The sequence below is a fragment of the Puccinia triticina genome, chromosome 10A (genome assembly GCF_026914185.1).
Source record: "Puccinia triticina chromosome 10A, complete sequence".
In the NCBI taxonomy this organism is placed as follows: Eukaryota; Fungi; Basidiomycota; class Pucciniomycetes; order Pucciniales; family Pucciniaceae; genus Puccinia; species Puccinia triticina.
Genome location: NC_070567.1, coordinates 1,226,996 through 1,252,402, shown reverse-complemented (window position 1 = coordinate 1,252,402; position 25,407 = coordinate 1,226,996). Strand labels below are relative to the sequence as shown.

General features: G+C 49.0%; 4 protein-coding genes across 4 annotated transcripts; 2 read left to right on the top strand and 2 right to left on the bottom strand.

Moving 5' to 3' along the window:
• Positions 1–12,840: 12,840 nt before the first annotated feature.
• PtA15_10A153 (uncharacterized protein) lies at positions 12,841–14,012 on the top strand (the record flags this gene model as incomplete). The annotated part of the gene is made up of 2 exons (XM_053160301.1): positions 12,841–13,356; positions 13,650–14,012. The coding sequence occupies 2 exons, from the start codon at positions 12,841–12,843 to the stop codon at positions 14,010–14,012; spliced, it is 879 nt and encodes a 292-aa protein (XP_053024289.1).
• Positions 14,013–16,994: 2,982 nt separating this feature from the next.
• On the bottom strand, positions 16,995–17,677 carry PtA15_10A152 (uncharacterized protein; the record flags this gene model as incomplete). The annotated part of the gene is made up of 3 exons (XM_053160300.1): positions 16,995–17,039; positions 17,105–17,329; positions 17,396–17,677. The coding sequence occupies 3 exons, from the start codon at positions 17,675–17,677 to the stop codon at positions 16,995–16,997; spliced, it is 552 nt and encodes a 183-aa protein (XP_053024288.1).
• A 1,029-nt stretch (positions 17,678–18,706) lies between these two features.
• PtA15_10A151 (uncharacterized protein) lies at positions 18,707–19,936 on the top strand (the record flags this gene model as incomplete). Its single annotated transcript, XM_053160299.1, has 2 exons — positions 18,707–18,755; positions 18,837–19,936. The coding sequence occupies 2 exons, from the start codon at positions 18,707–18,709 to the stop codon at positions 19,934–19,936; spliced, it is 1,149 nt and encodes a 382-aa protein (XP_053024287.1).
• A 4,662-nt stretch (positions 19,937–24,598) lies between these two features.
• On the bottom strand, positions 24,599–25,139 carry PtA15_10A150 (uncharacterized protein; the record flags this gene model as incomplete). The annotated part of the gene is made up of 3 exons (XM_053160298.1): positions 24,599–24,775; positions 24,853–25,028; positions 25,133–25,139. 3 exons carry the CDS (start codon positions 25,137–25,139, stop codon positions 24,599–24,601), a joined length of 360 nt encoding a protein of 119 aa, XP_053024286.1.
• Between the last annotated feature and the right edge of the window lie 268 nt (positions 25,140–25,407).

The following is a 25,407-nucleotide window of genomic DNA, read 5'->3' as shown; positions in this document are numbered from 1 at the left end:
CACTGGTATGTCCAGCGGCTTCCAACCCACCAGTCCCACTCATTCCTTTGTTCCCGTCTCAGAGCGCGTATTGCTCATCGCCGTTCCCCTTTCTTTTATTTTCTCGTTCTCCATCAGAAAGTCAACAGCTATCCCTTGAAACCACAAACTCCGCTATCCCATTCATTTCCCCTTCAGAAACTCAACTCCACCACTCTTCCCTTTCACCTTCATCAGAAACACCGACCAGTTCTCTTGACTCCCCTCATTCCACCGAGTTCAATCACGTACCAAACCATGTCTGAATCCCTTTCCAAGAATTCAATTCCCAAGGCTCCAGCAGACAAGCTCTCGGACCTCCCTACCCTTGCCGGAGGGACGGCAAATCCAACGGCTACGGCCATGACTCAACCCCTACCTACCAGTGATGACTTACCTCTCACGTCTGCCGGTGAGGCTTCGCAGGTAGAAGCACAGAGTATCGAAGAATCTCTTGTACCCCAAGGTAAGCTAAAATTCTTACGGCTTGAATCCGCTCCCTTACCGGTTGGATAGTCACTGACATAGGGCTACATATCAGATATTCCAGCAGTTGAACCCGTAACCGGTCCTGCTAAGAACACACGAGCCAAAGCAATTCCTGCGACGAAGCAGAAGAAGTCAGCAAAGAAGCAGCCAGATCAGTCTGAGAAGCAAGCTGTCCCTAAGGCCCCCAGGCTCCCTGCCAACGACCTAGTTGACGATCCAGAGCAAGAGATCTTGGAGCTGCTCGGTGATAAAGATTGTCAGATTGTCACGTGTCCTCCCCCAGTTGCGGAAACCCCTCCAGTTGAGAAGACGGGCACCTCGAATGACAATAGAGAGGCGATATGGCTCAAGGCTAATGAAGCGGACAATGACGGCGACGTAGAGCGAGCCAATTTCTTCTACAACATGTACACTTCTATCGTTAACAATGCCAAGACCCCAGCCCAATCAGCCACCATCAACAACACATCCACCCGACCATCCCCCCTGTCGAGCCTCATTGCAGTAAACCCGTCCCCTATACTAGCCCCCCCCACCGACCACTTCTAAGCAGATCTCGGTCGAGCAGTCAGAGATCAAGTCAAAACAGAAAGGCCTCTCCTTCAAGATCGGGTGTGCAAATCAGCACGTTAGCGTCGGTTTCACTCCATTCTTTGACAAGAATCTCAAAGAGCTCAAGGCCCCAATCCCTCTGACTATCTTCAATCGCAAGTGGCAAGCCGATGCAATGTCATATTACGCCATCAACCGGTCCAGATCAGAAGAGAACAGCTCTGAGAAGGGATTGAGATACTTCGGTCTTCCTTATCCGAGCGAATGGTCATTATTTTTGGGCGCTTGGACGGTTGCTCATAGAGAATTTCATGTTTGCATTCGAGACATATACGGTTTCAAAATCTTCGCTGAGTGGCTTTTAGCTCACAAAGCTAATTGTGACAGGATTCACTTGAACGTATGTTTTCTTGCGGCCCTCCGCTACGACATCCAAATGCGGGCCAACACTTTTGCCCATCATATCACTGTTGGAGATGAAACTTTTGTTCCCGACATCTCCGTCTTCCGTCAGGACATCGCCGACCAGTGCTACAACAATGTGAGGAAGAAGAGCAAGCTAGGTTTTGAAGACAACCCGTACATTGCTGGAGGAGAACGTAGCGGATGGGACCCCGCGACAGGCGCTCCGAAGGGGCGACCGGACTCCACCCAGTCGATTTTGGCTTAAGGGCCGTCGCGTGAAAGTTTTTTGAGACAGAGAGGCGGACGATTGAGGGGCTATTTTGGAGGAGACCGGGCTTTCTACAACCCTTCAGGTGGAAGATCCAACCCCCCTACAAACTTTAGAGGTTGGCGAGGCGGTCCTGCCCAGAACAACCCAGCCCCATTGTAGGCCTGCTTGGTTTCTTTTTCGTCTCCATGTTTTTGTCACCTGCACGCGCTGCATACTCTTGTTTGGTAATACATGTTGCACATGATCTCCCCCTTTTCTTCTCGCTTCCTGATGTGTTGTCCTCCCACACATCCTAATAATTTTTTCTTCCACATGTTTGTTTTTCGGCCGCTTACAAATGTCGCTCTTTCTCATGTATGATAATGTATGGAATTATCCGTTTAATAAAACATGACAGGCCCACTCCACTAAGCGAAGAAAGTTCCACCCAGTGCAGTAAGAGTGCCCCTAAGAGTAAGAGAATGGATGTTAAGGTCATGGAGAAGAGGGAAGAAAGACACCTCAAACCGCTATGGCCCACAGAAGTATTGTGCGAAATGAACATTCCGCAGTGGGAAGTAGCCTTGGCTAATGCAGGCCTTCTACCCGAATTTGAGGATTTCATAGCAGGGTTCAAGTACGGCTTTGACCAGGGAATTCCCCCGCACCGCCTAGAGGACGACCTACGTTGGTATACCCCGCCTAACCACTCGTCCTCCTTGTTAGCTTGAGAGAAGATATAAAAGTCTTTCAAACTAGAACTCAAGTGCGGCGGGATGCACGGGCCCTATACCCATCAGCAGGTCGCGGAGCAATTCCCATTCTTCCCGACTAGTCCGCTGGGAGCAGTAGTAAACGGCGATGGATCAATAAGGCCAATCAATGACCTATCTTTCCCGAAGCACGACCCCTGAGTTCCTTCTGTAAACTCATTTGTTGATAAGGCCGACTTCACCACAACATGGGATGATTTCAGGGTGGTATCTGCTTTCCTCCGCGCACGGGATAAACCTTGCCAACTGGCCCTCTTCGATTGGGAGAAGGCGTACCGACAGATCCCAACAAGACCGGATCAATGGCCTTATCTCCTAACGTTGACGTTTGACAATAAGCTTCTCCTGGATACCAGAACCACCTTTGGCGGTGTCACTGGATGCGGGTCCTTCGGCAGGCCAGCCAACGGATGGAAGCGCATCATGCTACACGAGTTCGATCTCACCACGATCTTTCGGTGGGTTGATGATAACTTATTTGTGAAAGAGCCAGAATCCTCAGTGTGCATGGACGATGTAGCGACAAGATCAGCTACACTCGGCGTCCTGTTGAGGTTTCCTGTTTCTGTTGTTTTCTTTTTTTTTGTTCTCTGCTTCAAACCTGTCCTTCACATTTCACATCCTGTGACATTTGTATGGTAGTCATCTGGAGCAGCAGACGTGGAAGGCTATTCCTCATCCTTCCACCATCTCTCACTTCGTGCTGCTACTCCAGGTTAGTGCTGTGTTTCTCTCTCTGCTCTCTCTCTGTCTTTTTGTTTGTTCTTTCTTTCTTTCTTTCTTCTGATCTGATTCAATAATATCCTTCCACCATCTCTCACTTCGTGCTGCTACTCCAGATTCATCATCTCAACAGGTTATGAGCGCCATTTGCCGCTAAAGCCGCAACATCTCTATCAGCGTGGAGGATCCGTACGCTTCTCCATAAAGCTTCCGGTTCATGACACCATCACCACCAAAATCTGAACCCAATCTACCCGAACCCAAGTCTTTGACAAACCCGTCCGTCAGTCGACCGATTCCGACTATGTCTTCTAAACCCAACCAAGAAACCTGGACTCATCCAGCTCTCAAAACCACCACCATCGAGCGGCTCAAGCCCCCCGGACCAGGCTCCAACTACAACGAGTGGACCTGGTTTATGCGGGCCCATCGAAGGCTAGAGCAAATCCAAACTGGGCTTGCGACAACAAAGCCGCTTTCGGAGCTATCTCCAGCACGATCCACGCAGCGCATGTCCGAAAGGTTCGCCACATCACCACGGATGCTCGTGCTCTCTGGAAAGCCCTCAAGGAGGCCCATCAGGACTCATCTGCTGGGGGCATTACCTATTTTCTTCGCAAACTCACGACCGCCCGAATGACGGGCGATGACCTGACCGCTCACCTGGACGAGATGGACAAAACGTTTGAGAGCCTCTCAGCTCTCATCACCGCTGATGCCCCGCTCACACTGGAAGACATCTACTCGTCGTCGATTCTCACCTCTCTGCCATCTGACTGGCTGTCTTGCGTCTCCGCGATGATGAACGACCCCAGAGTTCCCCCCGTCAAAATCCTGGATGCCCTGAAAGCGGAAGAACTTTGTAGAAAGACCAGGAACAAAGATCAAGCTCTCGTGGAGTCCGTCGCGAAGGCCTCACTCTCTCGCCAGGCCCTGCCCCGATCCTCTAGACCACCAGCCGATCACTCTCTTTTCTGCTCTTTCTGTAAGAGATCCGGCCACAATCTCGAAATCTGCGAGAACGCCGCAAGGGTACTTGCGGAACATGACCGTCGAAACTCCTCTTCCCGCCGCTCTGAAGCCGGGGGTCGCACAGGCAAATCGTCAGGAAATCGTTTCCGTCAAAAACCTCCTGCAAAAGCAGGCCAAACAACCGTTGTGGACCTCGGTGGTGACGGAGATGAAGATGACTCCGATTACTCAGGCTCTGACGTCGACAGCTCAGCCCATCCCTCAGCTAAAGCAGGTAACGCTGTAGCTCTTGTTGACCACGCTGCGAATTCTGCCGCAGTCTCTCGCAAGGATGCAAATCTCGACTCCGGGTGCTCAAATCGTATGACCCCTTACCAAAGCAATGTCAGAGACACCAAACCCAACTCCACCTCAATTCGCCTGGCCGACAACTCGACCGTCAAGGCATCCCACCGTGGCACCACGGATCTTCCCCTTGACACCTCTGTCTCCGTACCAACTCTAGTGGTCCCCGATCTACACGAACCGTTACTCTCAGTCGCGGCAATGTGCAACGCTGGACTCACCTGCGTGTTCAATAAAAAGCAATGCGACATCTATCGAACCGACTCCGTGCAAGTAGATGGCGATACCGTTGGACAAGGCTATAGAAAAGGTAGCCTCTACTACCTGCCGTCCAACAAGGTAAAGTCACTCTCTACCTCTTCCCACAAACTGTCATCCATTGACAGTTCCCTGCTTGGCTTCCACCATCGTCTCTCGCACATAGGCCTCAAGCCTTTAAAACGCCTTCTGAAACTACTGGGTATCAAACCGTCCATCATGAACGAAGTGGATGTCCAACGATGCACAGTATGTGTGCAGTCAAAAATGCACCAAAAACCTTTCAAATCTCGATCACCTTATCGTTCCGACAAGCCCGGCAAACTCATCCATTCGGACGTTGGGTCGTTTGAAGTGCAATCCAGAGAAGGGTACAAGTATTTTGTTACCTTCATCGACAACTTCTCCAAATGTGTTTCTTTCTTTCCCATGAAATCCAAGTCAAATGTTTTTTCCTGTTTCAAACTCTTTCGTGCCCACTTTGAGAGGGAAAACTCCATCAAGATTCTGGCTCTGCGATCCGACAACGGTGGAGAGTACATGTCAACCGAATTTTCTTCCTACCTCGCTCACTGCGGCATCACCCACGAACCCGGTCCTCCCCACTCTCCAGAGCTGAATGGGGTGGCGGAGAGAACAAATCGGACTCTGGGAAATCTGATCCAATGTTTGCTTGCATCCTCCGGTCTCCCAAAAAGCTTCTGGGCCGATGCATTGAGACACATCTCTTTCACCATCAACTCCGTCCTGTGTCACACTCCAGCTGGATTCAGGGCACCTAATGAAATTCTAGGATTACCACTGATAAACCCCTTGTCCTTGCACCCCTTCGGCTGCCTAGTCTGGTACAAAGTACCAGAGGCAAACAGAGCAAAACTCAACAATAAAGGTCGCTCCGCCCTACTCCTTTCCTACCTTGGTGACGGTAACAGCTATAGGATTTGGGACCTGGAAAAATGGTCCGTAATAAAATCTCGTGATGTTCTTTTTGACGACGTTTCCTTTCCATACGGCTCCCTGCTAAAACACGAACCATCTCCAGTTCTTGTTGAGCTCCCCTGGCCTAATCAATCAGCTTCATCCAACCCGCCAGTGAAGCAGACCACACCGTTGTCACAGGCTCCAACACCTTCCTTCTTCGACCCTCCACCTCTGGACATTCCTCTCAAACCTAGGTTTGATCGTCGGCTTACAGCCTCTATCCACGCACCAAAGAGTCGGTCACCGTCCCCCCCTCCATTATCCGCTCCTCCTCCCTCTCCAGTATCCCCCAAATCAACCTCTCCCTCCCGTCCTTTTCCTCCCTCCTCCTCTCCCCTACCTCCTCCTCCAAAATCAACCTCTCCCTCCCCTCCTTCTCCTCCCTTGTCCTCTCTCCTTCCTCCTACTCCACTCTCCCTTCCCCCCTCTCCTCCTACTTCGTCTCTAACGCCGCCTCAATCGGTCCCCAATGCTGTCTCGTCCGAAGTTCCCGCCCCGACGCCCTCCCCATTGCCGCCGCCGACCCGACGCTCCGGCAGGCAACGCCGCGCCCCCGATCGCTACGGAAACTGGGCCAAATCAGCAGCCATCCCAGACGACGATATAGACACACCCAGAACTTGGAAGCAACTGCTTCGCTTGCCTCACAAGAACCGCTGGCTCAAATCTGCCAACGATGAATTTCTGTCCCTCCTCGGTATGGACACCTGGCGTCTTGTTCCTCGACCTACAAAACGCAAAATCATCAAATCGAAGTGGGTTTTCAAAATCAAACGGCGTCCGGACAAATCTATTCAGAAACTCAAGGCAAGGCTCATTGCCATGGGATACTCACAAGTTCAAGGGGTAGACTACGAGGAGGTATTCGCGCCTACTCTGCGGTTGGAAACCTTGCGACTTATCTTGAGTTTACTGGCCATCAAGAAGTGGAAAGGGAGACAAGTTGACTTCAAGACGGCTTTTCTGAACGGTCGTCTACAGGAGCCCATCTACATGGAGCAACCCCCAGGTTTTGAGGACTCTCAGCATCCGGACTGGGTCTGCGAAGTCCATCGGTCCATCTACGGTCTCAAGCAATCTCCTCGAGAGTGGAATCGCGAGCTACACGATGGACTTGTTCAAGCTGGCCTCCGACATTCAAAGTACAATCCCACCCTATACTTCACAATCGAGAACGGCGCGCTAGCTGGCGCAGTAACTGTTCATGTGGATGACCTGGCGATAGTAGGAGAACCATCATTTGTCGATCCTCTGATTGATTTGCTTGGCAAGCGTTTCAAAATTGGGGCAAATGAAGAACTTCATCACTTTTTGTCCATTAAGATTGACCGCGACGCCAAAAATTGCCTGCTATACATCTCCCAGTCCCACTACATCTCCGACTTGCAGAAGCGTTTCCTTTCAGGTCCCTCCGTTTCGGTGCGCACTCCGACTGACTCGCTCTTCAAGGATTTAGTTCCTCGGAAAGAAGGGGAGCCGGCATCCTCAGGACCCTACCCACAGCTGATTGGCGCCCTCCTCTGGGCATCTCAGTGTACCCGTCCAGACGTGGCCTTTGCCGTGAATCGTCTATCTCAATTTCTGCGGGACCCATCCGACTCTCATTGGCGTGCGGCTCTGCGGGTTCTTCACTATCTAATATCGACCAAGCACCTTCGACTGCGCTTGGGAGGTTCCCTGACCTGCGCGGGTTTCTCGGATTCGGACTGGGCGGAAGACAGACATGACAGACGTTCGACGTCTGCCTACACCTATCGTCTGGGGGACGGAGCGATCTCTTGGAAATCTCGAAAACAGGCTACAGTTTCCCTCTCAAGCACTGAGGCAGAATACAAAGCCCTATCGGACTCGTGCAAGGAGGGCCTGTGGCTCCGTTACGTGCTGACCGAACTCAAACTTCGACCTCAAACGGCCATACCGCTGCATGTGGACAATGCGGGAGCCGAGGCTCTTGCCAAAAACCCGGAACACCATTTGCGCACCAAACACATCGACGCGCGTTACCACTTCTCACGTGAATGCGTTCAACAAGGAAAAATTTTGGTTATGCATGTCTCCACAAAGGACATGCTTGCCGACATGCTCACCAAGCCCCTCGGCAGAGTTCTCCTGGAAAATCATTGAGCGCGGTTTGGGGTAGTCTGAATATCTCTCCTCCTTTTCTTTTCTTTTCTTTCCCTTTCTTTTCTTTTCTTCTTTTCTCCTTTCAGTCCTGGTTTTCAGCAAGGGGGGGTGTTGAGGTTTCCTGTTTCTGTTGTTTTCTTTTTTTTGTTCTCTGCTTCAAACCTGTCCTTCACATTTCACATCCTGTGACATTTGTATGGTAGTCATCTGGAGCAGCAGACGTGGAAGGCTATTCCTCATCCTTCCACCATCTCTCACTTCGTGCTGCTACTCCAGGTTAGTGCTGTGTTTCTCTCTCTGCTCTCTCTCTGTCTTTTTGTTTGTTCTTTCTTTCTTTCTTCTGATCTGATTCAATAATATCCTTCCACCATCTCTCACTTCGTGCTGCTACTCCAGATTCATCATCTCAACACGTCCTGACAAACAAGTCCAAGTACTCACCCTTCGCTGATGAACAGAAATTCCTTGGGTTCATTTGGAATGGCAAAGACAAGACCGTTCGCCTACCTGACGCAAAGGTAGAACTCCAACTCTCCCAAATGAAAGTTTTCCTCGACAAATCCCGGCCGTTCACTTACAACGAAGCTGAGATCATGGCGGGACGTCTGGGTCACGCGGCGTACATCTTCCCGCAGATGAGGTGTTATATCAACGGTTTCTATTGGTGGATGAATAACTGGATCTTCTGACACCATCCCCGATGCCCACCTTCATTAGTAGTCGATGACGTAGAACGCGGGTACACACCCTGACCACCCAACGGCTTACCAGGATTATTGCCAGCCCCCACCCGACCAACGTAGGTTGGGTGGGTGACGCCTCTACATCATTCGGCGTGGGTGTCATTGTGTCAGGGTGGTGGGCCCAGTTTAAGGTGACGCCGGGCTGGAATCAAGATCCAGAAATGCCGAGGGACATCTCCTGGCTAGAAACAGTGGCGGTACGGTTAGGCTTGATTATCCTCTTGTCAATGAAGGCTAGGCCCGGGAAAGTTTTCTTTGTGGAGACGGACAACTTGTCCACAAAATCCGTCATTCAGAAACACCGCGCAGGAAACGTGGCCGTAAACAAGGAGTGGAAGGTAATACAAGACCTCTTGATATTGCAGGATATCAACTTGATGGCACGGACGGTCACTTCTGCTAACAACCGCGCAGACGGTTTGTCGCGTGGGGACCGCGCAGGCTTGCAGGCAAAACACCAAATCCGGGTTCTAGTTCCTTTAGACTTGTCCCCCTTTGTGATGGAGGTGTTGTAAGAGTTATCATTCTTGTATTTAAAGCACCAGGCTTGCAGGCCTCCACCTTGTTTTCTTCTTACTGCGCATTGTGTTCACCTCCCTCTCAGAATTCAACTCTCCGCTCATTTTCTGTTGTACTCCTCTCGGGAACTAGGAACCATGCCTACCCAGTACCACCTCCCAGCTATTGCAGCGTTTCTTTCCGACGGGGTAAATGCAAAAACCCCCTCAGCCTTAGATTTTCACACCCTTTTTGGGTGGAGATGGAACACGCTGCTCCTGTACAACGCCGGTGTAAAGAAGTACATCCGCTTCAAACGAGAGACTTCCTCCGCCCGCTCATTGTTACCCGCCTCACACTACGACATCTATCTCTTTTGCTGGTGGGCAGGCCGAGCGGTGGGGAAACAGACGCCAAGGGAGGTGACGGCGCGGACCATCTCACAATACCTCTTTGGCCTGAAGGCCTGGCACATATACCACAACATGCGGTACCCATACGAGTCAGCCGTGAAGGTGGTCGTGATCCTCCGGTCCTCAGCCTGGTTGGATGCCGCCTCTCCCGCCCGACCACCCAAGACGGCAATACAACTCCACCACCTCCTCTACCTGGCAAGCCGTTTAAGAGGAGGCCCCCCTTTCAACTCGGCACTTTTCGACCTAGCGGTAGTGGCGTTCTGGGGGATGGCTCGGCTAGCCGAACTTACATATACTGTAAGTGGGGGACAACCCCCGAGGCGGCTTCTCTCTTAGCACGGGACGCTACACTCCACACATCACCGATGTCCAATCTCCCGACTTGGGTGACCCTCGCCGTACGAGCAGCAAAGACAGCCAAACCATGGGAGGTCCAGGTCCAAGTAATTCATCTAAAGCGCTTGAGTGGGCCACTCTGCCCGGTAGCGGCAGTCCAGAGACGGTTGGCAGACGCGCAGTCCCCAGACGATGCGCTTTTTGGCTACTCCGACGGTTCTAACCGCCATAACCTGACGCGCCCCACCACGGTACAGGCTTTCCAAGCCCTCTTGCAAGCAGGAGGTTTCCACGGCCTCTTGGGTTGGAGGCGCGTCTCTCCGACACGCTCTGGGGGTCCCCGTGCCCCAGATCTGCCGTTTAGGCAGGTGGACGTCCAGCTGCTACGAACTGTACATCTGACACTACTCTCCGGCAGAGAAGGCCTCCGCCTTGTCCATCTTGGAAAGCTCTCTCCTTTAGATGTTGTGTGTGGTCGAGATTATCCCGTTTCCCCCTGTCCTGTGGAAAGCTTTTGTTTAGTCACCTTCTTAGAGTAATGGGCCTACCTAATGTCTCAGGCTCTCAGAAGCCGAGGTTTGGGGCTTACATTAGGCCCTCCTCAAAGAAGCCTCCGGCTAAGCGCTCAAAGCTGTCTCGCGGAGGACTGGCCACTCGCCGCCTGACGCGCAATGTGCGCGCGGACGCGCTGGGCAGAAAGCTATGGGAACCCCACGCTTTTGCCCAGCCTCGAGGGGCCGCCTCATGCAGTCGACCCACACATTGGGCGACTTGGAGCTACACACGGCAACGTGACGCTCGGGTCGCCCTAGGAGGACAAGCATAGGGAACCCCCCATGGCTTGTCACTCCGAAGAATGTACAGCCAGGTGCCGCTCTCATGGACTCCAAACTTAACAAAGTCCCTCGAGACTTCGGGCCCCCGGGGGGTAGGCTGAACTCGCGAAGCGAGCCTCCGTCAGGAGGGACTTAGACCATATCGCCCCAAGTTGGCGCACGGAGATTGGATTTTTCATGCCCCTTTTCACTTTCTTTGCTGTACACTTATCATTCAACAACATTTCTGATTTTTTTTTTGGCTGCCTGCCAGCGCAAGATGTTATTCAATAGGCTTGTATTTTTTTATCTTCATGTACTGCCACAAAAATCCTTTGAAAAATTCAACAAGCCAGACTACTCGCAAAGGAGTAACCGACTCGGCAAGGGAGATCTGTATATTTTTTTCATTTTGCTAGAGCACGGACCCTCATTCATTTACCCCGCCTTACCTAAGGGTAGCTAGTTTGAGGACCGTGCTCATGACTGTGTTCGTGAGTAGAGAAATGGGATGGATGAAGTCAAGGCTACAGCCGAACAACCATTTTCCTCAGCATGTCCAACAGCAACAGTGAATCCACCTCATATGTTTCCGAAGAGCCGCCAGCCAGTGATGAACCAGACCCATGGCCTACTCCACCCTCCGGCAAAACAACAGCAATCACCCTGCCCAAGTCAATCACAAAGATCTACGTGCTTTCATCCAGTCTTGTGCCAGAGAAAGATACGGCGATGAAGCAAAAGAAATCCAGATTACTGCTGTCATGGACTTAGTCAAACGTCGGAACTCGTTTGTCCTTGCGGGCACTGGGTACGGCAAAAGCCGCATTGCCGAGATGTTCTGGGATTTATTCCCGAAATGTAGGAAAGCAATGGTGTTAAGCCTTAACCCATTGGACTCCCTTGGGGATAATCAGGTAGAAATATTATGCTATCCGCTCATACACTGTCATCATGAATTGTATTGACCTCTTATTCTGAACAAATACCAGGTGGAGGAAAAGATGAAGGCAAAAAAGCCAATAAGCGCCGTAAATTTAACAAAAATGAATCTTAATGACAAGGTCGCAAAGGAAATAATGGACGGAAAGTACTCTTTTATATATTTGGTAGGTCTTTCACAAGCAGGTTTTGGAAATGTTTACTCGGACTGATGGAGCTCCTTGAATTCAAACCCACGCAGAGCCCGGAGGTCCTATTAAACAACTCAATTTTTCATGATCTCTTTTTTAACAGCAAGTTTCGGGATCGGCTAGTCTCAACTGTGGTGGACGAGGCGCATATGGTGTATATGTGGGGCCTGGTTGCTTTGGGAAAAGCAAAGAAGATAATCTCACATCTGAAGCACCAAGACCGAGCAATCTTCCGTCCGTCATATGGAAAACTAGGTAGCAAATTGGTTTTAACTAATGGCGTACCGTTGTTACTTCTGTCAGCAACCTGCAGACCAGTAGCAATAGCTGGGGTTCTAAAAAGCCTCAAGCTCACCTCTGACAACATATCCTTCTCGAGAGCGGAGCTGACTCGACCAGAAATCCAAATTATTCGTATACCAATGGAATCCTTGTTTAAATCCTGTGATGATCTTCTTCAGCTTTTTGGATCTAGAGATCAGACACCTGATGCAAAAGTCGTACCTGCGATGATCTATTCAACAACCCGCGCCTTGACGATGCAGGTTTTGAAAGTGATCAACACTGCCAGAGGAACCAATGGTGGTCAAAACAATCCATCCAGTCATTTTGCTCGCCAATACCATTCCTGCACTGGCGAAAAAACAAAATTGGATGTTGTCAGCGATTTTGCAAGCGACCAAGTCGCTGTAGTATATTGCACGATGGCCCTTAGCCTTGGACAGAACTGGAAACGTGTGCGTATGGTTGCTCATTTTGGTCGAGGGGATCCAGCATCCTTGTTTCAGATGATCGGACGCTGCGGTCGAGACAGAAAGCCCGGGCTAGCAATCATGTTTGTTGAGCCACATCGAAAGAATGGAAAAAACTGTGTGGCGGATTTCGAAGATGATGAACCAATGAACCAAACGGAAGATGATCGGATGGATGCCCTCGCGGTGACCCCTGTTTGTTTGAGGATTGCTTATGCTTTGGACAACTTGTGAGTCTAAATCAAACCCCTGTTTGAATGATGATGAAACTGATTGATCTACCTGACAAGTGTCCAAATAGGCTCGGCTACATCCCCCTGAAATGCGGCGACCCGAACGTTCTTCTTGAGAAGGAGAGGGAACACCAGTGCAAATTTGAACCATGTGGCTGCTCTAACTGTAACCCAGAACAGCAATCAGTAATCGTCCGAAACCTGAAGAATCTCACGGTTGATAATATTACTGGTTTTTTGGAATGTCCAGTGGACTTACCTAGCCGGTCGGATGAAAACTCTTCAGTCATTGCCTCACTCGATCAAACAAATGCTACTTGTCCGGTCGCCGAGATGATACGCCCGTCTGCTACAAAAAATAAGCTGTCAACAGGATTGGAAACCTTTGCGACTTACTTGTTTGAATGCCTGGGAGAGTTCTTCGACTCGATATATGACGTGGAAGACTGCTACTTCGCGGCCGACAAAGTTTTCAGTATGCGAGGTGCCCGTGCAGCTGTATTGGCTACTGAAAAAGGCTTCCATAAGGATCGCCTTGAGGTTATTGTTGGAGGATTGATACCAAGTCAGATCGATTTCTTACATGTCTGCATAGAAGAATACCGTGGTACCAATGCATATAAGGAATAGCACTGTTCACGTAAGAAATCTATGACCATGGTGAGAGATATACATCAGCATACTTTCCCAGCCAAATTGGCTGGCACAATGGGATAAACTTTATTTCAATCTTGCTGATGTTTAGCTTACGTGAAGAGTGCTAATATACTCACCTTCAAAACACAAATAAGTCCAAAAAATCCAAACCACAATCATTGATATCGTCCATCCAGCTCTCCAACCCAGTAGAGCATCTCGATCCACTCTTATTTGAATCATCATTGTCTGCTTTGCAACAAGGTCCAAAAAAGACAAAAAAGCAACAAGCCGCTGAAGAGAGTAAAAAAAGGACGGCTGCCAAACGTGAAGTTAAAAAGGCTCAAAACGCTGTTGATGAGCGGAGGAAAAAAGAAGAAGCTACAAAAAAAGCCAAGTTGAAGGCAAAAAAGAAGGAGGAGGAGGATATGGCCAAGGCAGAGGGAAATCGCAAGTCGGCCAAACAAAAGTCCGACAAAGATGCCAGCGCGGCTCAGCGGGAAAAGCGCAGTAGGAGAACACAAGGAGATTTAGAAGAGTTGCACCAAAGTACAACCTAGGCGGATTTTAACAATCTCAATCACTTTCATCTTTGTCGGCTTCAATTTCGAAGTCACTCTCTTGATTGTCAAGTTGTAATTCGTCGTAGCTTAACATATGCGCTGGATTGAACCGATTGATCTTGTCGATATTGGGGCTTTTGGCGTTTTCTCTGATAAAAGTCATCCCTTTTTTGTAAATATTTGGGATTGTTTTTGCAGAGAAGCTGTATTTCTTTTTTGTTTTACATAACGGGTCGTATTGCGCCGCCATCTGAAGGAACAAGCTGATTGAATGAGTTGTAAACCGGCATTTGTGAGATTGTTGAATATAAGTGTTTCCGGAAAGCCTGGCCATATCGCGCACTAATTCGCGGAGCTGGTTGCAGAAAGCGATTGGAAGGAGTGCGTAGAATGGTTAGAAATGCAAAAAAAGAGTAGAAGGTGGCTGAAAACAACAACAAAAAAATAATTACCATCGAAATATTGAGGGAATAAGGCCCCAATTATAAACGGAATTTTGAGATTATTTTGAAATTGTTTTGAAATCAAAACCAACTTTGTTTTGAGTTCTTTTCATTTCAAAATAATCCCAAATCTCTTCAAACACACCCAGGAGGGGTGTTCGAGATTCCAGAATCTCAAAATTTGAGGAATCAAAATTTTGAACAGGCAGTATGCCTGTATGGTCGCCAGGCCACTGGTGCCTCAGACCCCCCCCATTTAATGGCTGTATTGGGTCGGCGGAGTTCGCCGGGCGGGGGTCGGCCGGCACATGAAAAAAATTTACTGCTGCAGTGCCGATATACCCGATTGCCTCAACGTTCCACGATTGGATCGCAGTCACTACAAAAATCCCGATGGCCTACCGTTACGAACACCTGCAGGCAAACCAAATTCCCCAGAAAACCTGGGACCACCAGGGGCAATATGATCCTGACCTTGGCGGCGGAGGCAAGGGAAAAAACGCTTGGCTTCGATCTTGGCGCTGATGATCCGAATGTCCATGGAGGCGGCCGCGCAGGAAATGTCACACCATTCAGCCAAGGCTGAACAGGCAAGCTGTATTCTATCCAGCTTGCCTGTGTCACAGACATCTCGCCCCTGCCTGCCCACTCCGGCAGGCTACTTGCTCAGGGATGCACAAATGTTTATATGTGCACCCTGTTGTTTGAAGCTTTTCCGAGAGAATTTTGAAATCAAAAATCTTTCATCTTGATTTCATTTTCGTTTCAAAATTCTTTTTGAATACTTTCAAAATAAAACTCGAAAATTGGTTTATAATTGGGGCCTAAGCATCCATTAGTCGATGTATATTTGCTCCTATTCCACACTTATTGTAAAAGTATTTGAGCCAACAGTTTTGGACTTCCAAGAAGAAGTCCTTCCCAACAAAATGATCAGGCCAGCCGCTCGGAGTCACTAGCATTGAGTGTTGCAAGACTTTTTGCAGACCTGGGGAGAGCACTTCGGTGAGCAAGACTAGCATTCGAGGTAGATGTATCGCGTATTTGTTCAATCCTTTAATTCCTTGCGCCATAACCGACCACATGCGCCAAATATTCAGAAGACGCCCGATATCCCCAGATTTCATCGCCCGGTCAGCTTCAATTACTGTTGCGAAGTGATGTAGTCGCAGTAATAAGTTGGAAAGTTTCGGGTTGGGGGATTCTTTCTTGTTTGCTTCTTCTTCAGCGTCCCGACGAGCTTTTGGCGAAAAGAGCTGCTCATAGCACTTATCAATTACATTTTGGGCTCTCGTCGAATCCCAGGTTGGGAGATCTTCATTGACGTTGGGGGGTTTGGTCTGGCCAATCAACTTGCTGAACCAACATGTGTAGAACTGTCAGTTTATTTTTTGTTCACCTGAAACAGTGATGTTCAGAGATAGAGTTGAACATACATTATACAATGAAGAATTGCTGCTTCATGCACCTTTTGCATGTTCGATATCATAAGTGTAAAATCTTTTTTTGTAGTTGGTCGATCGGACAGGACGCCGAGAGATTCTAAAGTATGCCAGGCACCCAAGTCCTCGGAGTTTGAACTGTCGCCAAAGTGGAGGAGGAATATGGCCTGGGCAACATTCCAAAGGGTGTGTGAAGCGCCAAGTAGCATAAAAATATTCCCAGGACTTTCATCTGGATGTTGAGTTGGTCTTTGGAGCGCTCTTAAGCTTTCGAGATTGCAGTAAGTTCCAAGATCACCTTCCATTACTTGAAGATGTTCGGATGCTTCCATGGAAGAGTCTTCTGTTTGTCTGAGAATACCTTCAAGAACCTCACCAATTCCCTCGGCGCTGTTATCAGAAGCTATCATCATCTTGAGCATAGCGATGTCAGGAACATGAGGGCGAATTGGATCGATTGGTGGAGGATGCTGTGGTACAGAATCACTGTCTTTGACCTTGGCAACGTAACTGAATAGAACGTGAGCTATTTGACTCTTGACAACGTCTCGGAAATGCTTGCTTTGCGCGTTGGTGGGGAAGAAGGTAGATGGTTTGAAAATACGCTTGGAGGAGTCAACAATTGATTTCTTATAGCTTTTGAGTGTTAGGTCGGAAGGATCGACTTGGGCAAGCAATTGCGGATCAACTGAATGTAAGTAGCCCCACGTACCGTGAAACATGTGACTCGTTGTTTCAACCGTCTTAGTATGGACCTTTTGTTTGAAGTCGATGTTGTCAATACATACAAGCGGTCGAAGGATTTTGGCTGATTCCATCTTGTTGACAATCTTTTCTTTTGCATATTGGCCGAGGGATGCCAATGCCTGCAAAGCTGTTTTTCTCGAAGCGGATAAGCCTAACCAATGTAGGTAAGAGTTAACTCGTTCGGTGACTCCACAAGCTAGAAGTGAGACTGAATTGGCCAGTTGTAGGCCATTGTTCCTTTGATTACACGCAAAACTGATCATTGAACAGGTTGTCAACGCAATCTGATCATGTAAGGTTGATGTTACAGATTGTCAGCTTAGCAGGTGCAGCAGAAGTAGCTCAAGCTACTGACCGAATGAGCTCTCCTCTCTGCAGGAGAACCATTCCCGCTAGTAGATCCATAGGGCAGTGTATCGTCTTCCAAGTCAATTAGGCAGTTAAGATCCTTACGCACATCATTTGTATCTTCTTCCTCAAAACCATTCGGATCGTTTTGACTGACTTTTGACATGATCAATTTGAATAAGAACGGCATTCCTTTCGCAGCTAGGTGTTGATCCCGTGACAACCTCGCCTCCGCGTTGAAAAAAGCTGGCTTGACTTCACTCGCGTTAAACCAAGTCACTCCTTCCTTGGGTTCATGACGCTTTGGGCCATCGGAAGCAACACATGCTTTTGCCTGAAGAAAATAAACAATTAGCTTTCAGACCAGCAAGAATCCAATCAACAACAGTTAATTACTGACCTCCTCAAGAATGTAATCTTTCCAGTTTCCTTTTCCTTCCGGACCGTTTCTCGTTACCACGTCACGTATCACATTCAAGACTTCTGCAGTTGAATTCCATCCTTCAGGTGAACCCCACATTGCACGGCGAGTCTTGACAGCCGTATCCGAGTTCGTGAGCAAAGCAATTAGGAATTTTTTGGGGGTTAAATTGAGGGACTTGATGATTCCGCATATGTGATCAATCTTCTGGTGCTCCAGGCGCAGGTGTGGAGGTATGCGGTTGCGGTTAGAATCCTCCATTTCGTGGGACTGGTGGGGTCGACGGGCTTGGTTTCCGGAGAGTGATCGGATGGAATATTGGATGAGCTGTGTCATGTATGCATGGGATCGTGAGATGGGTATTCAGCAACTCGAAAAAAAAGGAATTGTACATAAGCCAATCAGCACGGACAGGCACGGACGCTCTCTGTAAACCAACTGTGGAATAAATTATCATTGTAACTACTTTGATAATTTATTTGGAGCGGATGGAGAAGTCTATTGAAACTCAGATTACATGGGACGGACGGGGAGAAGCAAGGCTTCATGCCATGCAAATTTTTAGGCCTTTAAGTTCTGAGGGCAAGGAACTGTGATGGTTTGAAGAAACCACCCAGCCAAACTCAGAATCTTGGCACGCCAAAAAGGGGCGATAGCGCGCAAGTCCCTCCTGCCAAGGGCTATCGGAGGCTTGCTTCGCAAGACCAGACACCCGCAGCAGCGATCTTGGGTTAAGTTCGCATGGACTCCCGCTTACTCCAAATCGTACTCCCGGGAGGAGTTTAGTCCGGTTAAATCGGACCCGATGCGGTTGCCAAGGAAGATTAGTTACGCTAATCCTCCCTTAATCCGCAACCAATGCGGATGCTCTTAGTCCTAAATCACATAAGTCCCTCCGGTGGAAGAGAGCCAGTTTCAAAAACATTATGCATTGGCTGTTTTAGCCAGCATGGGTTTATTTTTTACTACATTCCGTCTATCTTGGGTTTGGAAAGGAGAAAAAGACACGAGAAGGTGGCAGGAGATAGCCAGGCTTCTGACGACTCTAAGTGCAAATGTAGAGAATCAAAGAGAGCACCATCGCGCGAAGCGCGAGCCTCCGTGAGCCTCGCGCCAGCCCAAGGCTACACCCGAGCCCTCCGAAGCGAGGGACTTGTGTCAAGTTAGCCCCCAAGCTCGCGCTTGACGCGAGCCGCCAAACGACCGACTCAAATTCGATATTCGCCGCCCTCCGTCGTAACCACGATCGACACAAGGGGAAAATCACAAAGCACGAACGGGCTCGTAGGCATGGTTGGACCTGAAACACTCACGAGGAATCAGCTTCGGCATCAAGCAGGTAAGCTTTTCATCGGCATCACCAATCCAAACTTTCAATTAAACGCATGGTTGTATTGACTTGTCTCAAAAACTTTCCTAGCATTTGCCGCGAAGATCCTCAAACATTTGTCCGAGGATGACTACAACCAATTCGAACGCCTTGGGCGCTTTTGTACTCTGGCAGATCTCTCCACCGACCGACTGCACTCCTATGAAGATATCTTCACTGAGTTGCACTCCACCCTGCTACCTCGATTTCGAGAGCAACTCATCGGTCTTGCAGAAGCTGTGTGCATATCAGACGCCGTACTCGAAAACCCGGCTCCCACCCTCAAGCTCGTGATAGAAATGGTACCAAAACTTCAGCTGACTTTGGATCGGATAGTTCGGGTTATCGACGATGTCATCCCTGGCCAATTACTTGAATCAAACCGAACAAACGACCAGCACTTCGGACAATTCAAAACTTATAGACTTTGTGGCTTAGCTAACACGGTCAGGCAAGACATGGACACTGAAAACTATACCATTCTTATGGATTTCAGTCAGCTCATTGAAACAGTCACCGTCCAAGAGGACCATCAATCTAGCGAGCGACCTCAATTTGTCAATCCCCTCGAAAAGATTGGTGATGCCCTCGATATCATTGACACAGCTATCAGATGGTCCAAAGGATCCGAATTACATATCATCCATCATTATTGGCAAGCTAATCTGATTTCAGTAGATGAAACATTGTTCAGCCTGTTGATACGGGCCCATCCAAGATGCGAACATCCCACGCAGCCGGTTGCTCAATCAGTTCTTCCACTCATCAAACTAGCCAAGTTGTTTTTTAAAAAATTCGCATCAGAGGGGATGGCAAAAACAAATGTGCCATTCTGCACCGAAATGTCTTCCGATCAACTCGCCCTATTGGAAAAAACGGCTAAAACAATCGACCAATCTGTCTTGGATATATTGGAATATGTCCAAAGATCTGACGCAAATAACCCCGACCCAAATATAGCTTTGAGTGGTGAAGTCAAGAAACTTGTATCTCAATTTCAATATTGCTTGCTTCTTGTAGACCTTTATATCGTCCCTTTATTGGCAGAGATAAATGTGGGTCAGTCTCACACTTACTTCAAAACTTGGATTGTTACTTGGAATACTTTATTTTCCCATGCTGCTCACAATGCCATTCAAGCCTGTCAGTGATTTCAAACAGAATGATCTGATATCCGAGTTCATATGGCTTTTTAGTTTTTAAAAATGGGATTGGAATGACATATCTTTGTCCAAGATAAGGGTTGTATCTACACACATAGCCTACTTCCAATGTCAATGCTCTCCGGATTGTTCCCCGGGGGACGGCCATCTCGCTATCAACGCAAGACGCGCCATACCTATTACCAAGGGATAGCTCGCAAAGGACAAATGGGCTTGCAGACCTGACTCGCAAGGCACGACTTCAGCTTCAAGCAGGTAAGCTTTCAAAATAATTGATTTTAACTTCCAAAAACCAGGGGCTGACTTGGGCTCAAAACAACCTTGTAGAATTCATTATGAAGGTCTTTAACCGCCGAGTACGACTACCATCTGGGACTCACTGATACTCCAGCAGATCTCTCCGTCGACCGACTTAATTCGAAATCGGGTCTCTTAACTGAGTTGCACTGTACCCTGCTACCTCTGCTCCGACAGCATATCATCAGTCTTTCGGAATCTGTTCTGGGCCCACATAGCTCGCGGCAAAGTGCATAACTACATGATGATTAGAGTTATGTATGTATTGCCCTGATTACCGTGGTTTGTAATCTTGGTACTCCCGGCTCCCAACAACATGCTTTTGCCAAAGCAGATTATGTACAGCAGTTCCGAGAAAGCTTGCGCTTCTGGACCTGTGATTTTTCCCCCCGAACTCGACTTCAGCCACCTGTATTGCCACCTGTATGGCCGTTGCCATACAGGGACATGCATTTGTTGCAAAAGCTATCTTTGTGATAGCTAGCTTTTAGCTTTGGAGAGTGGCAGCGTTGGACTGCACTAGCAACACTCATCCAGATTAACCTTCCTGTGAACCACATTGCTCCCGTGTCAGATCATACACTCACTCAAATTTGAGGCTACTATGATGACTTCACCCATTGGATCCCAGTCAAAAACAAGGACCAATCCGCACCAGATAACATAGCTTCATGTGCCGAAAAGGGAGGGTCCAGAACATGTTTAGAGTCAGCACAGTATACATGGGGGTTTGATTCTGACTCTTTTCTTTACGGATAAGGTTCAACACTAGTGTGGATCCAAACATTAATGTACAGAAAAGCTTCTTTAAGCTGTGTTTCCAGGCGCGGCGTAAGGGGCTTTTTAATGCCACATTGGCTGATTGAGGACTCACCCATACTGTCGGATTTTGAGAAATCCAACAGTACAACACTTGTTAATGTCACAGCGGTGGATTGAGGACTCACCAACACAGTCACATTTGTTGTACTGTCGGATTTTGCCAAATCCAACAGTACCTGACTGAGACTGCTGTCTTCAACCATGTTACCACTACTGTTTACCCCAATCTCCACCTTCCGCACTATTGCAATTGAGCCGCCACCGTCAAGTATTACGGCTCACATCTGATTTTGGCGCCGCTCCAGCGGGATGTTCTGGGCATCAATGAGGTTTGCTCCCGGCGCCTGCCGGGGAGGTTTGTCAAGTTCCTCTCAATTTACGCCATGGCCACAGAGATGGATGGGATCAACAAGGAGGATGGAGTGACGGAAGAAGTCCTTCACACCTTTTTAATCCCCGGCCTGCCAGAAGCTACCCTCCGAATTAAGGTAGGCATGCCCATAATCCTACTCCGCAACCTCGACCTGGCCGCAGGGTTTCCAAACGGTACCAGGCTTTTGACAGACAACATTGCCCCCAATGGGCTCAGGTGCACCATACTTACCGGATCACGGGTTGGCTCTACGTGCACCATCCCCAAACTTAAGCTAATGCCTGTTGAGCTAGACCTCTAGCCCCTTTCCGCGTATGCTGCATGCCTGTTGCACAGGTGTCACATATAGAGGGCTATACCTGAGGAGCCTACGGTGACAGGATGGATTCCTCATCCATTCTGCTCACCACTCACTCGCCCCTCAGGTATAGTCCCATCTCACTTTCTCTTCCGGTTGTTTCCTGTCATGTCTCTGATATCTTATGCAATCTATCCCATCCATTCTGCTCACCACTCACTCGCCCCTCAGTCCAAGACCCCTTGTCTTGCTCATCAATGCTTCTCATGCCGTATTGTTCAGCCGGTTCCAATTTCCGGTCTTGATGGCGTTTGCGGTCACGATCAACAAGTCACAGGGACAATCACTTGCAAAGGTTGCGGTGTACCTGCACTCCCCGTTTTCAGCCACGGCCAACTGTACGTTGCCCTCTCGTGGGTAACGTCCGTCGCAGGCCTCTCAATAGGAATTGTTGCCCAGCCAACACAGCCGCATTCCACAATGAATGTAGTAAACCTTGACGTCATCAGGAGGTGCGCCGAGGAGCCGCACACCTAGCCAGCACAAGCGTGAGTGAACCAGTCCGGCAGGATTTTTTCCATTGTCTATGATATCTTGCACATGTATATATACAACAACTACCTCAAATGCTACGTTATACAATGTATTTCCTGGGTCACCAGGATCACCCTGAAGCTGAAACAGCCCCAGTTTCTCTCATCCATAAGCCCTCCACCTTTCCTATCACTGATTGCGCGGCGTTTGCGCCGCGTTTTCCCCTAGTTGCCCCCATGAGAAGCCCGCCCATCCTGGGAAACTCTGGATGGACGGTGTCAACCACTAATCAGGAGAGCTAACAATACAGGAACTTGCTCAGGAAAGAGTGATGGATAACAGCAATAACTGTTATTGTATCCTTTTAGTAGCAATAAAAGGCCTTTTATTGTTTTCATTTCTGTTATTTCCTGTTATTGTTAGTATGGATACTTGTATCTGAGATAACAAATAACATGAATTTGGGAGTCAATCAAATGGCTGCACTAACAGTTATTGTCCAATAACATTAGTGTAGTGCAGTGGCCCATTGCTGGCTGTAGTTACAGATATCTTAATTTTAGTTACGATATCTTCCGCAGAAAAAGAGCTGTTTTTTTCTAGTTACGTTACCCAGAAGTTTTCAACAAAACAGGTTACATTACAGGTTTGCCCAAATCTGGGTAACTTAGGAATAAATTTCCAAGGGAAATGACAATTTGTGGGTTTTTTTGTTCAATATGAGTACTAGGGATGGACACTTGCACCCGGGTACCTGCCGCGGGTGCAGGTACTACCCTGGAATTTCACTCATGTCAGATACCCGCACCCGCCAAGGCGGGTACCCGGGTGCAGGTGGCGGGTACCCAGTGTTGAGGATGATCATTGGCACCACCGCTAGCGGTACCAGGGTACAGGGTGTTTTTTGGGCCAAAATGGGCACCCGGCACCGCCCAGCTGGTGCCGGCGGTATTTACCGCCGTTACCAGCGGTATTTACTGCCGTTACCAGCGGTACCAGAAGGATCTGAGGTGGTGAGTGCAATTGGATATGTATGCAAACAACGGACCTGTGACAAGTCTGAAACAGTGTCACAGGACCTCTGTCCGTTTGCACGCAAACGGACAGGACAAAACATTGGCTCCGTCCTGTCCGTTTGCACGCAAACGGACAAGACAAAACATTGGCGTCCTGTCCGTTTGCACGCAAATGGACAGGACAAAACATTGGCTCCATCCTGTCCGTTTGCACGCAAACGGTGTGGAACTCTCACGCAGGGCGTAAGCAGAGCTTGGAGGGGAAATGCGAAATATCACGGGAAATGACAATTTACACGGGTGCTTGAAGGGCTGCCCTCCTGTAAATAAGCTCTAGGAAGAACAAATCTTGGAGACATTCAAAAGTTTTTTGTTTTGTGTTTCTTGGGTATTAAATTATGATTTTTTCTCAAAAATAACCAATTCTAACAGCTAGTAAATAGAAAGTTTCAGAAGAACAAGCTAGAGGGCCCTTGAGTGGTAATTAACAAAAATCAGGCGGTGCACACATCCAATCCACATTGTCTCCCACCAAAGAAGGCTTGGCAGCTTTGACAGGTCTACTCATGTTGTCAGCAACACTGGGTCGCTACGCTATTTCAGCGCTACGCGTTAGCGTAGCGGCAAAAAGCGCCCATCTATTTTGCATAGCGTCAGCGCGCTGTTAGCGCCGCTACGCTGCGCTAATTTTCAGCGGCGCTAACAGCGCGCCAATTCTTTGTTAGCGTTAGCGCGCCGCTACAGTCGCTACGCTACGCTGCGCTGCGCTACAGCGCTTTTAGCGGAAAAAAAGCCCTTTTTTCCCACTAAAGGCGCTGTAGCGCAGCGTAGCGCGCGCTCTTTTGCGCCCTGCATGCGTAGCGTTAGCGCAATTGCACGCATCTGCGCTAACGCTACGCTATCAGCTAAAATAGCTGCGCACCGCGTGCGCGTAGCGTTAGCGCATATGCGTGCAATTGCGCTAACGCTACGCTAAAAAATAGGGCATTCGCGCTGCGCTACGCTACGCTAACCGCTATGGTTAGCGTAGCGACCCAGTGTTGTTGTCAGCCTCTTTGCAACTTAATTTTTTGTCATCTGATATAAGGGCTAGAGGGCTGCTGTCTCCGGATACCCTGTGACTGCCATTGGAGTGACGGTTGGCCTGGGACAAGGGCAGACAGGAGAGGTTGGGCTCGGCGACCGAGCTGATCAAAATCAGACATTGCAGGGCCTGGGTCTTTCCCAGCAATGCTGGCGGAGGGGCGTCAAACCACTGGCTGATTGTGTCAACTCAAAAGCTAGGGGAACCGGCACGGATGACAGGGTGATCAGGAGAGTGTTGTATTGCAAGTCGCCTGAAAAGTGTGCACTGGGTGAGGAGGCCGCGGCGAGAAAGAGTTGGTGATGCTCACACTTGGAAGACGGATGGGCAGCAGCTGCGGGGGCGGCAGCGAGGAGAAGGCCGATGAGCTGGTACACTCAGTCGGCGACACCAGCCCCACAATCTATGCATGGCATGCATGTTTTTCAGAATTTTTTTCAGTCCTGTGTATAGAAAGAAAGATGCATAATGCTGGCCCACCTTGACTTCCTTGTTTGCGCGTTTGAGCTGGAGGCGGAGGTTCTTGAAATTGAAAGTTGCAAAGTCGTTGGAGGGGCTGGTGGTGCGAGCGTTCAAGTTCTGGGTGGTTTGAGCGGAGCTTTGTACTATTGGCAATGGACAGTAGAAAGTACTTTTGGAGTTTGTTGGTGTACAGGCTGGATACGCAACAAAATCAACACAGCAGGTAAGAACAATACACATTGGGTATCTTGTTGGATGCAGTAGTATCACGTTCCCGGCGGGCCGGGCACAGACTCACAGTACATATATCAGAGCATCCTTACCGGTAACTAGTTTAGCTCGAAATTAGCTAGTTTAGCCACCAATCTCAACCATACCGGGTGTAGCTAAGCCCAAGCTAAATTAGTGAGAAGCTTGAATTCCAGCTAACCGTCACTACATTTAGTGACGGTTAGCTCGAAGCTAACTGCCATTTCCCGCGCCCACCACTCAGCTCCACCCCGCGCAAGCCGAACCGATACGGCTGAATCACTGTCGCTAAGTTAGTTTGCAACAGCTGCGAGTCAAAACTCG